We start from the raw sequence: 13,188 nt of genomic DNA, 5'->3' as shown, positions 1-13,188 counted from the left end.
TTTATGGCAGGGGTTTATGACAGTTTTGTTATCCTGACCATGCTGATAGTTCTTTTAACATTTCTAGAAGTCAGGATGTGCATGTTGCAGTATGAAGACTGCCAGTGGCATCATCCATGTAGCTCTGCAAGGCTGCTGGTCATCAGTATATCCTCAATAAGCAGTTATGACAAGGATGCCTCTTCCAACCAATCATGTGATCAGACATTACCTAACAGACCTTTTAGGTCTCCAAAATAGAGATTTCATGTGCTCCTTATGTTATCTGGCACACAGAAGACGTTTCAAGAAGGGCTGCACCTAACAGCTATTTTTAAAACGATTATAGTAGTGATTATTTATTTGATTATTCAACTAATCTAATACATAACTGGTAGAATCTACAGAGACATCTGTAAATGTAAGACTGATGGGATTAACTGCATATTATGGGATATAGATGAAGGAAGTAAATGGCACACATGTAACAAGCCACCTTATGGCTCTGAGTCCATTTAATAGAATAAAGTGGCAGAACATGTAACAGACTTGTCAGACAACAATAATAATTTTGGATTACTCCATTAAACATCTTTAACAAAAATAATTTTGGATCACTCTGTTAAAAATCTAACAGATACCAAAAAGCAAACTTGAATAACTTTTATCATTAAAATATCAACATTGTATTGTGTAATAAAGTGCTAAAAGGAATGCAAACTCAAAATCTTTCCAAATCAAAATAATTTCAGTTAACGAATAAACGCTTGATAACAAAAGTAGTGTGTTTTGAATCGGATATTACAGATCAGATCTGCTTAGCAGTACAATGTAAGTGCAAAAAAGCAAGATCAAGTAACAGTGGAGTTTGTCTGAGTTGATTTCAATAACACACAAACATAATTTGTGTAGCAATCCAACATTAGTGCCAAGATCAGTTTAAGTAACATTTGAACATATCTTAATCAATTTAAGTAACACTTCAGATTATATAACAAAAACTTGGGCAAAAAAAAAACTAATATAAATTGAGAGTAAAGTAACATATCATAAACCTCACAATAATCACTATTTAACAATATGTTATACTGCTTATTATGCATTGTTTCTGTCATACTGTACATTACTTTTGGACCATATCTCTTTTTTTGACTAATTATAAGCTTCCTCCAGAGGAGGAACTACTCAGCACTAGCACTAGCCAAGGAATTAGAACTTACAGCACTGTCTTTACGGTATCTTCATAAAAAACTCTGAAATGCTTCTGTCTTAGATGCTCCTGCTGTCCTGCTGTTGTGCTGCTATGATATGCCATTTCCCATTTACAGAGGGTATAGAACATGGTATTATTTGGCTTTAGCTTAAAGTACTCCCATACTTTAGAAGTCTGGGGTCTTTTACACAAACACCTACAGGTGAACTAAGTGCTGCCTTGTTGATCTCTTAAAACATGGTAAAAACACGATGTGTTGATGTATCTGCACCAAGTGACCAATTTAAATAATTGACTACTCTGATTACGTTGATGCACCGTAACAGCACTAGTTGAAAGTACACCTAATTAGTTGATAGAAAATTAAGCAATGGGCAAATGCTAGGCTCAGCCAAACTATGTAAAGGTTTGAATACTCTTCTCTCTCTTTCTTGGTGGTCTGGACTTGTTCCTTGATCAAGGTCGAGTGAGCATAACCAGCTCACCACCAACCTCTGCACTGATCATTGGGATTTGAGTTCTTTCCCCAGCTTAATATTAGACCTAAGTAAGAATCAGGTTTATTCACCTGTTAAGAAGCTTTTTGAACCTTGTGTTACCCATCTGCACAAATTACCAATTTCCAATGCAACTAATAACACAATACAAATCACATGTTACCAACAGGATTCTGAGGACACAATATCATGTTCTTTTCCATTATAGCTGACTCAGAGATTCATGAAGTAGAAATTTTGTATGATTCATCCAAGTAACATATTTTATAAAGTAAAAAACCTAGTCTTCTCCTATGTTCTATAATGGAGCTAATGAGTACCAGGATCCCAATGTTAAAAAAGCATTAAAACTTACCAAGTACGTCCACATTGAAATAGCAAAGATTTTGATTTAAAGAAGTGTGCCTCCACATTTCTGTGGCATGCTTACGACAACACAACTAAACTGGAAACTATACATTTTATCACATATTCTTGGTGCTATTTTCTTGAGGTAAGCTTGCTTGTCTGATCACGTTGCCCTTGTGGGTGGAGTTATGACAATGCCATTTCTCCCACCTCCCAACTCCCATTGGCCAAGCTACAGTTTGTTTAATAATCCTACTTCTGTTTTTGGAGATCTGCTTCTTCATCGGGCGGCACGGTGGCGCAATGGTAGCGCTGCTGCCTCACAGTTAGGAGACCTGGGTTCGCTTCCCGGATCCTCCCTGCGTGGAGTTTGCATGTTCTCCCCGTGTCTGCGTGGGTTTCCTCCGGGTGCTCCGGTTTCCTCCCACAGTCCAAAGACATGGTGGATTGGTGATTCTAAATTGGCCCTAGTGTGTGCTTGGTGTGTGGGTGTGTTTGTGTGTGTCCTGCGGTGGGTTGGCACCCTGCCCGGGATTGGTTCCTACCTTGTGCCCTGTGTTGGCTGGGATTGGCTCCAGCAGAATCCCTGTGTTCGGATTCAGTGGGTTGGAAAATGGATGGATGGATGCTTCTTCATTGGTTGTATTCTGCCACGGCTTATAACAACAGGCAGATGTGTGCTCTAATCATAGGATTATTTTTTTCCTAAAAGGGGCCTACTTTTCACCTATTACATTGTTTTATTATTTTACATAGCTTACAGAGTGAGATTCACATTGAGTAGCAGCATGGTGATGAAGAGCACATGTGAGAGTTTAAACTGTGAAATTAACTGACTACACTGCATTATGTTTTAATGAAAGCCTTAGATTTGTGAAAAGGGCCGAGCCACCTGCACATTTCACTGGTCACTGAGTTGATCTTGCTGAGGATATGGTAATAAAAGAACTGAGAACAATGTTAAGAGAGAGTAAATTCACTGGCACACTCAGTTCTTAAACACATGGTGAGAATGCGTAAATTCCATGAAGACCCAGGCAGGAATGACAGCTATGTGCTACCACTATGTCTATGCTAAAACATCTGTACTGAACTTGCTAAATTTCAAGCTGATTAAAGCTAAATGTATGGCTTTGATGTCTGTCCATTTCTTGTTACTTGACTGCATGCTATATTCATACTCAGTCTTTCTCCTTCAGCTCAAGATATGGATCAATACTCTATAACATCCATCCATCCATCCATCCATTTTCCAACCAGCTGAATCCGAACACAGGGTCACGGGAGTCTGCTGGAGCCAATCCCAGCCAACACAGGGCACAAGGCAGGAAACAATCCTGGGCAGGGTGCCAACCCACCGCAGGACACACACAAACACACCCACACACCAAGCACACACTAGGGCCAATTTAGAATCGCCAATCCACCTAACCTGCATGTCTTTGGACTGTGGGAGGAAACCGGAGCGCCCGGAGGAATCCCACGCAGACACGGGGAGAACATGCAAACTCCACGCAGGGAGGACCCGGGAAGCGAACCCAGGTCCCCAGGTCTCCCAACTGCGAGGAAGCAGCGCTACCCACTGCGCCACCGTGCCGCCCCTCTATAACATGTTTAGGCTTAATAAAGTGACATACAGTATTTTGGTAAATCTTGATGCTTTTTTCCCATTGTAACCCTGGTACCCATAAAGCCATTAGAAATGCAACAGCAAGCTAGTTATTTTTTAAAATGTATTAAATATGCTTCAGTTTAGACAATTTCATATGTCTTCAAAAATACCAAGCTTTTACTTTGATCTAAAATTATTAATACATACGAGAAAACATGTAAAAGCCTCATCATACCTGTTAACAAATCTATTCTATATTTCTGTAAATATTGTTTTAATGCTTGTATTTTCTTGTGTGTCAAGATGTTCATTTCAGTAAAGACGGAACTTGACATTAAAAACATGCAGTACACAATCAATTTTTCCCCTGAGGTGAAAGAAATAATTTTGGAAGCCAAATATATGGATCTTCTTGGCTTTTCAGTGCCACAACTAGTGAGACATGTTGCTTTACAAGAAAACAAATTCCACAGGTATGTTTGTAGCATATTTGGGACTCTTTGTGCCATAACATAATAACATAAGTAGACAGAGTTGGAAGGGTACTGCAGTGGCAAAGCAGTTTGTATTTTTGTTACTTGGTCTCCGGTTTAAATCCTGAATTGGGGCCTTCTGTGTGGGATTTGCATGTTCTCTCTTTGTTTGCATGGACTTTGTAGAGAGTCTGGTTACCTCAAAAACAGAAAGGCGTGTTGTGAGGTTGAGAGGGAGAAATACAATAAATCATTATGTGTACTGTACAGTATGTGTGTCTGAGTGTATTTTGTTGAGTTGGTAAGTTGTTGCTCTATTCAGCGTTGCACAAATTTCTCGCAGGATACATGCTGACTACTTTCTACCGGGGAAGAAAAGGTGCAAAAATGAATTTAAATGTTAATAGACTATTAAATTTGTTTTGCATAATTTTGCTTTCCTGTGCTTAAAACTGGAAATTTTATTTATAGTGGCAAATTGTGTGTATTGTGTATTGTATTGTGTGTGACTTTTACTAGTATAATTCTAAAGTTAATTGTTCACCATATATATAATATGAGTGAACATTGATGTTATTTTGTCTTGCAGGGATATTTCTAGGCTGAAAAATATGCTAAAGCGATTTCACAGCCTAATGAACCTAATTAATGATGTGGAATGTTACCTTCTAGATGGCCATGTGCAGGACCTTCAGAGTGTTCTTCAGTATGGATGCAAAAGATTAAATTGGTTTTCTTTAGGTAAAAGATATCTTGTTTCAGATAAAGTAGGGCAATTACTATAACCTGACTAAGTCTGCATCTACAATAAAATATGACAATCTTTTTCTAAAAAAGGGCTAATATTTTGGCAAATAAGGCACGTTGGTTATTGTTTCATATTTTTTTAATTTTGGCAAGCTTGGAATGGGGTAATTTCCTTTGTTCCTTTTGGCCTATTGTTGGTCTACATGCACTTGTATCTTCATACCTACTGTATGTGCAGAGATTAAGTCAGAATATGTGCAGAAAAAAACATTGTTTGCTGCCTTTTGTTTGTGTAAAATTTCCACAACAAAACAGCATCAGGATATTTCCCTTCTCTGTTAATTCTTTTATTATTCTTCATTTTTCAAAAATGGGCACAGTCTTAATTAGGCAACCACAGAGTTAAAATCTAATTAAAATTTGAGTTTTAAGAACCTTTTTTGGGCTACTATTTCTATTCTGATCATATTGCTCTCTATACTAAGAGTCATAGCATGTTTGACATCTTTTTTTCTGGTTTAAATATATAATGTCGGAGTTTTAAAATATTAAAATTGTAATATTTAAATAAATACTGTGACCCACCTTGCTGCCTTTTAATTTCCTAACAGGCATTTCCAACTATATTGACCGGTGCATGAAAGCCATTGCAAAATTCAAGCGACTATTGAATCAGGTGAAAAAAAATGCACAAGATATCGAAAATAAATTGCTCATTATAGAATCTGCCAACCTGTTTGAGTATCCAGTACCACAGAATAATACCAGTCTTTTCGGTAAGAACATGTACATTGATCCTTTATAGGGTTTATTCAAAAACTATTTTTAGGAAGTCATTGCATTGCAAGAGCAGATGCCCATATTAACTACAGTATATCCAGGTGTTTACACATATTTCAAACCTGGTAATTAAGTATACAACATCATATGAACCTTGGAAAACTTGCTTAACAAAAGATATTGAATGATATATGTTTCTTATTGAGGTCATTACAGAATGGCATTCAGATGTCTTTTTAATGTGTAGGGTAGCACATGATAAATTAGCCCAGTGCACAGTAAGGAGCCCTGTCCTGGTTTTAGCACCGACACATTGTCATGAATGTATGGTTTAGAAACATGCATAACCCAAACTTTCTTATTTTCTGCATTTTTTTGGGAAAGTTGGAAATTATAATGTTGTTTTAATATATTTACTGCACTTCACTGCCAATTTCAGTCTCATTTTTTTGTATGGGCACTGCCATTATGTCTTTTTTGAGTTTTTATTGTTGGTAATGGTTCCAGTTGCCATCATGTTTCTCGTGGAAGTGGAGATACATAACACCATTGAGTTGGCTGCTATTTAAGAAGACAACACCCTTTTGTCGATAGTCAAAATTTGTGGATAAATCTAAAACTAAGTCTGTAGTCCTAATTCATCTAAAACTCAGTCTGTAGTCCTAATTCATAACTTTCTCATGGTTGTAAAGGCTTATTCAATAGTAGCAAGCTCCTGACAAAAATCTTTGTTTAGGGTATTGGGCTTTGGTATTAGCAATGATTTGCTCTTTTGGTTTTGCCCTCAGCGTATTTATGCTGTCTCTCATTTCCCTGTCCTCATCTATTCTTATTCTTCTTGGCAAGTTTTCAGAAGAACACTAATGTGAAATAGGTGAAAGGGCCGGGATGTCCCTGTGCAGATTGCTTTCTTTTTGTTAGTTTTGTTGTCTCAATGCTTGCTGAAGGGGACAGAAGAATGCATGTTCATACAGTATAGGCTCTTTCAGGTTGACATGTGTGGCATTCATGGAACAATATTCCACTGCAAATGCCATACTACTGATTCTGTGAGCAATGTGAGAAATGCACTTTAACCAAGAAAGTCTTCTGTCCATACCCAAAGTTAACTACCAACACTGAGAATCATATGGAAAGAAATACTCTTAAGTTGCTAGGGTGATTTTAAGCAGATTGAAGCTTCTTGAAGATCATGTCAATGTATACTTTATCATTTACGGGCTACTTTTTTGAGTGCCACTCAGTATAGTACCTTGAAATTCCAGATTTTTAGTTACACTATGTGCCGTATATTAGAGATCCATGGAGGATGCTGTGGCCACAGCCCTTCATGCTGCCCTGACCCACCTGGAGCAGCAGGGGAGTTACGCCAGACTGCTCTTTGTAGACTTCAGCTCGGCGTTTAACACCATCCTCCCACAACGACTGGTGTCCAAACTGGCAGATTTGAGACTTCCATCACTGACCTGCAATTGGATACTGGACTTCCTGTCTGGTCGCTCCCAGAGGGTCAGGCTGGGTCTCCACACATTCACTGCTCTCAGCCTCAACACCAGGACGCAGCAGGGTTGTGTGCTCAGCCCGCTCCTCTACACCCTCTACACATATGACTGTGTCTCCACTCACCATAGCAACAAGATTATAAAGTTCGCGGATGACACGACGGTGGTCGGACTCATCTCGGGCAAGGAGGGTGAGCTGGCATACAGGGTCGAGGTGGAGCGGCTGTCAGAGTGGTGCACAGTCAATAACCTGCTCCTCAACACCCAAAAAAAACGAAGGAGCTTGTTATTGACTTCAGAAAAAACAAAAATGACATCCAGCCACTCATCATTGGAGGGGCCTGTGTGGAGAGGGTCCCAGTGTTCAGGTTTCTGGGTATTGAGCTGGAGGATGACCTGACCTGGAGCGCCAGCACCAGGGAGCTGCTGAAGAAGGCGCAGCAGAGACTGTATTTTCTGAGAATTCTCAGAAAGAACCATCTCCCAAAAAATCTGCTCCTTGCCTTTTATCACTGTTCCATCGAGAGTGTGCTCACGTACGGACTGTGTGTGTGGTACGGCAGCTGCACTTCCTCAGAAAAGAAAGCGCTCCACAGGGTCGTCAGGACAGCGGAGAGAACAATTGGTTATACCCTCCCCACTCTGGAACAAATCTACACCTCCTGATTCCGCAAAAAAGCAATAGACATTTCACAGGATTCATTACATCCCGGTCATTGCCTCTTCCAGCTTTTGCCATCGGCCAAGAGATACAGAGCAATGAAAACCAAGACAAACCGCCTTAAAAACAGCTTTTATCCAAAAGCAATCATGGCCCTGAACTCAGAATAAAACTGCTCCATATCATTCTACCAATGTGCAATATAGACCTTAAGTCAACAAGTGCAATTTGTATATTTTGTAAAGTACTTTTATTACTATCCGGTTTGTTATTATTTTCTCTCTTCTTGTCTTTTTAACTCTTATTCCTCACACTGAGTCGACTGCACCTTCAATTTCGTTGTTCCTTTATATAAGTGACAATGACAATAAAGATCTATCTATCTATCTATCTATCTATCTATCTATCTATCTATCTATCTATCTATCTATCTATCTATCTATCTATCTATCTATCATCGTGCTCAAGTGCGCAGTATTAAAATATCCATAACCTTATCATTACACTTAACAGTCTGAAAGCATATATACAGCTCTATAAAAGTGAGTAAATGATTTGCAGATGATTAAACAACTCTATTAAATTTCATGTTTCAATTTTTTAGACATCCACAAACTTCTGTAATAGTAGACTATTAATGTAATCTCCAACTGCCCCAATTTACAAATGGATTATGATAGCAGTATAATTGCAAACTGAATGGAATGGGACATTCATTTTTTTAATAATAAGAAATCAAATTGAAATTTATAACATTTCAACATTACCCTTAATTCCTGTCTTTTGTCATTATTTTCTATAGATTTATAATTAACAATATCACTGAAGTTATTAATTAGGAAAATATCAATCATATTACACACACACACACACACATATATATAGTATATATATTATACATAATATTTCAACTACTGTTACACTAAATTTGTGAGCTGGTTTGCTTTATAGGCATATCTGCTTTGCGCCATTTATTGTTAATGTGCTTAGTACAGTGGTTCCCAAAGTGTGCGCACCGTGGCTTCCTTACAGGGACGCCACGAAATACTACAAAATTTTCAAAATTTTATTTCCATTTTCAATTAAAAGTGATAAGACTCGACATCTGGCGCAAACCATTAACTCACTTAGTAATAACTGTTTGAGGAAGCCTCTACAAATGGTCACTAGATGGCGCTCTACAATAATTACATTTCTCGATTATTTTACTTGTTTGTCGAACTTTCTCGGTACTTTGTGTTCGTATATAAACAGCTGTCTTTTTTTAGTGTTGAATTAGTTTTCGGAGATTGTATCAACTGTATATTGTTGTGATTACGTCATGTGAAGTTTTTTGAAGTATTTCTTCTTGTATGTATTTTAACTAGTGTTCCACTGCTTTGAAAACTGCAGCCCTTTTAAAATCTGGTAGCCGCACTTTATTCTGAGCTGTTTGTTAATTCATAATAATAATCTGACTAAATGCTGACAAATATCCATCCATCCATTTTCCAACCCGCTGAATCCAAACATAGACATTCCATTCCCACAATGTATTTTATTTTTGCTAACTTACAGCTGCTGTAATAAAGCGATTAAAAAATGTATTACAAATTCCATTTAGAGAGTTGGTTTGTTTGTCACCAGCATGTGATCTGATATTGTCGCTGTCGTGGACACCACTGCCCAGCCGGCCCCTGGGATTTAATTGAGAATAAATTAACTAACTAACAGTTATGCCTTCAGGAGGGGCCCACCTCAGGGCGCTGCGCAGGGGTCTTCAGCAAGCTAACTACGCCACTGAATCGAAGTTTATTCTTATAATGTTCTGTGTTTACCCTATTTTTTTTAATCAGATAAAATTTTATGATGTTACTGTAGATTTAAATTAAAAACTAATAATGCACTGTATAATTTTGGTTTAATTTTTATTTTAAGTGTCTTTTTTATGAAGTTTATGAGTTTTAGTTACAACATTGCCTGTTTTCTTACCATGTTTTTGAATTACAGGAATAGAGGATTTTTTTAATTACATGAAAGAAGAAAGAGCAAAAGAAGTAGCATATTTGTACCGAAAATACAAAGCCATTAGCCCACTGTTAATCAAAATTGAAAGCCTAGTTCTTAACACAGACAGCGGGAAAGCTCCAAAGATGGAAAAGTATTATACACACTGGGAATACAAGGTGTACAACGCCCTTACTACTATGATTGTGAAGTAAGATGTTGCATTTAACCATTTATAACTTATTTACTGTACAAAACCCTATAGGGGCAACACTTTAGTTCAACCCCACAGTTTCAGAGTCTTCTGTTACAACACTTTGTGGAGTGTGTTTAGGTTTGTTTTAGGTTTTTCTCTGTGTACTCCTCTCACTTGATAAAATCTTTTTTCATATATATGGACTGCTCTGAATGAGTTTGCTTTGTACATGAACGCCCACCCCCCATAAGGTCCTTGTCCAGCATTCATATATACCTGATGGTGGGAAGTTCCACGACCCAAAATTAAGTTAAGCAGGTCTGATGATTCCATCCATCCATCCATTATCCAACCCACTATATCCTAACTACAGGGTCATGGGGGTCTGCTGGAGCCAATCCCAGCCAACACAGGACGCAAGGCAGGAAACAAACCCCGGGCAGGGCGCCAGCCCACCACAGGGCATGCACACACACACACCCACACACCAAGCACACACTAGGGCCAATTTAGAATTGCCAATCCACCTAACCTGCATGTCTTTGGACTGTGGGAGGAAACCGGACTACCTGGAGGAAACCCACGCAGACACGGGGAGAACATGCAAACTCCACGCAGGGAGGACCAGGGAAGTGAGCCACTGCGCCACCGTGCCACTGTCTGATGATTGATAAAGTTATAATTATTTTGGAAGTAATTTCTTTTCTAATTACTTTTAATTGCACTTTTTTGTTTGTTAGAAATATACATTCATTTAGTGCAAATTTGATGGAGAAGGGGCCACTCTTCCAAGTTGAAACATCTGTATCTCCCTCTGATATTACATTGCATCCTAATGCTCTGGAAATATATGATCTCACAATGCAGTGCTTTACAGATTGTTTGGACACTTCCAAGGTAACTTTGGTAAAGTTCAAGTTATTATTGCAGGTTGGTTATTTGTATTCAACCAATAAACTCAAAAATTTTAAATTAAATTAAAAACACTTTTTCTAAAAGTACAGCATGAAGCAATGTATCTATAACAATGTAAAACACATTTTGACAAGAAAGGGCCATTCAGCCCAATAAATCAAATAATTTTCTATTTGCCTTATATATATCTTTTTTTTTTCTCTTTTTCTTTTGAAGTGTGTCAAAGTCTGGATATAAAATGTATCTGCATAAAAAAAATGTTCTGTTACTTATTGAAAAAGAGGAGATAAAGTTAACATTTGTTTTTGTCAAATCACTGGCAGCATTTTCACATGATTTTAAGCAAGTTTGCCGATCTTTCATTTTCCAGTAGTGTTTAATTTAATTACTAATCTCGCAATATTTACTGGGATTCAAGATGCCCATGATCATTGTTAGAGACACAGTCTTCTTGATTTATCTTTTCTGTAATTTCATAATTTTTTAATAATGATTTAAAAATAAAATCTTTTTGCCAAATATGAACCATTGCAGGTCTGCATACTGTATCTTTTAGTCAGCACTGCCCTGATTAATCCAGATCCATTGAACCCTGGAAGGCACAGATAGGTGAGAGGATGTGTAGACCATTCAGGGCCAAGGGCAATCCCAATTCCTTTAGTTATTGTTTCAGCCAATAAGCTCTTCCACACAACTTAAGTTGCTCCCTTTTAAGCTGTTTTATAGCATCACAATGGTTTCACAAAACTCCCTGAAGACATCTCCAAAGCTTTTTATTATTCCAACTCCATCTTCACAGTGTGTACTTGTTATTTTTTCCCAATAAATTTTTGAGGTTGTTTACAGCAACTGTTACAACAGAATATTATACAAATGGTTTAAACTTCTGAAGCCCTAAGGCTGCAACACTAATTAATACACCTCCAAGAAGCCTATCCTTCAATTTTTATCTTTAAATCAAAATTTTAATTCAGATATCCACTGTTGAAACAGTATTGAATAAGATACAATTCAAGACTTATAAGAACCTAATTGTAAATGTTACCTTACAATGAAATCAATGCTACCTTCAAGGTGGGCTTCATCAGATGCCAGAGTACTGGAGAAGGAATATAAACTTCTCGTGTATGTTTGAAAGTGTGCTTCCTACTTGGTGCCCAAGTAAAATATAAAGTGTAGATGAGATGAACAAAGGGAGTAAGTCATAAGTAAAGCCAAAATAACTCTTGCAGATATACATAATTATTGATTTCTGATGGTAGTTTGTCCATTTATGGACCACAAAACTTGGTGAACATCTTTCCTTTCTACAAGTGGGCCTAATATTAGTTTTAAATGGGATTAATTTAATGGGTTTCTCTCCTTTTTTTTTTTGCACGTCTATTTTGAAGGATTTTAGTTAACATTAATTTAATTCCACTAACAAAAATTAACTGCCTACCTTTATATATGTTTGAGATACCAGTCTATCACAAGGCAAAAATGCCCCAAAATATCTGTTACAATTTTGACCTGTTACATTATATACAATAACAGGTTACTGTTTTTGGCATTCCTTGTAATTTGTGTATTTACATAGTGCCGATCTGTGAGTTTTACGTTACTCAGGTTTCAATCATGCCTAATGCATGCATTTCCAGTCTTTGAATCTGTGAGTGAATCTGTCTTCAATTAGGTTATCACCAAAATCACACCTTTTAAAATCCTATATTCCATCTATCTGTTGTACCAATGAGCCACGGTTGGTAGTTCAGGATTATCAGACAAATCTGTGACTGAGTGGTTGGAGATGTTCGAGCACACTCGGTTTTGGTGTCTGTATCAAACCTGTTGTTAGAAGAGCTAGCAGTTTACTTTCTTCACTTGCCATTGGGGTCTTACATCAGACTCAGGAACATTTTGCAGTTCTATTAGTTTTGTTAATAAAACCTAAAATATTTTCTTTGGCAAGATTTTGTACAGACATATCTTGCTTCATTTACAATTCCCTCCAAAAGGACACGACTGTATAAGTAGTAAATTCAGTAAGTTACTAGTTTATAGCCTACTTTAATGTCAGTTGTTTTGAGTAGTATTTTCTAAACCTTGTTGTGTAATCATACACTTTAAAGTTGCCATTCATTTATATAAATATGCTTTCCAAATCCTTTTTTAAGAGTTAAATTAGCTGTTAATGTTGATAAAGTAAAATCTTCAATTTTGCTGTGTGGGTATATAATTAATTGATATTTTAATCAAGGGAGTGGAATATTAAAATGTATGTAAGCAGTTAAGGCTAA

At 37.3% G+C, this 13,188-nt stretch overlaps 1 protein-coding gene across 1 annotated transcript in view; it reads left to right on the top strand.

Moving 5' to 3' along the window:
* Positions 1-11,082, top strand: part of LOC127529176 (dynein axonemal heavy chain 10-like) — a 37,554-nt gene extending 26,472 nt beyond the window's left edge. The window contains exons 4-8 of the mRNA XM_051932026.1: positions 3,953-4,122; positions 4,712-4,863; positions 5,481-5,645; positions 9,802-10,009; positions 10,735-11,082. Of these exons, the coding sequence (XP_051787986.1) occupies positions 3,953-4,122; positions 4,712-4,863; positions 5,481-5,645; positions 9,802-10,009; positions 10,735-10,975 (936 nt within the window). The 3' untranslated portion in view covers positions 10,976-11,082. The remainder of the gene's footprint in view (positions 1-3,952; positions 4,123-4,711; positions 4,864-5,480; positions 5,646-9,801; positions 10,010-10,734) is intronic.
* The last annotated feature ends 2,106 nt before the right edge of the window (positions 11,083-13,188 follow it).

Source organism: Erpetoichthys calabaricus, chromosome 1, assembly GCF_900747795.2.
Source record: "Erpetoichthys calabaricus chromosome 1, fErpCal1.3, whole genome shotgun sequence".
Classification (NCBI taxonomy): Eukaryota; Metazoa; Chordata; class Cladistia; order Polypteriformes; family Polypteridae; genus Erpetoichthys; species Erpetoichthys calabaricus.
This window is presented reverse-complemented; position numbering and strand designations above follow the sequence as displayed.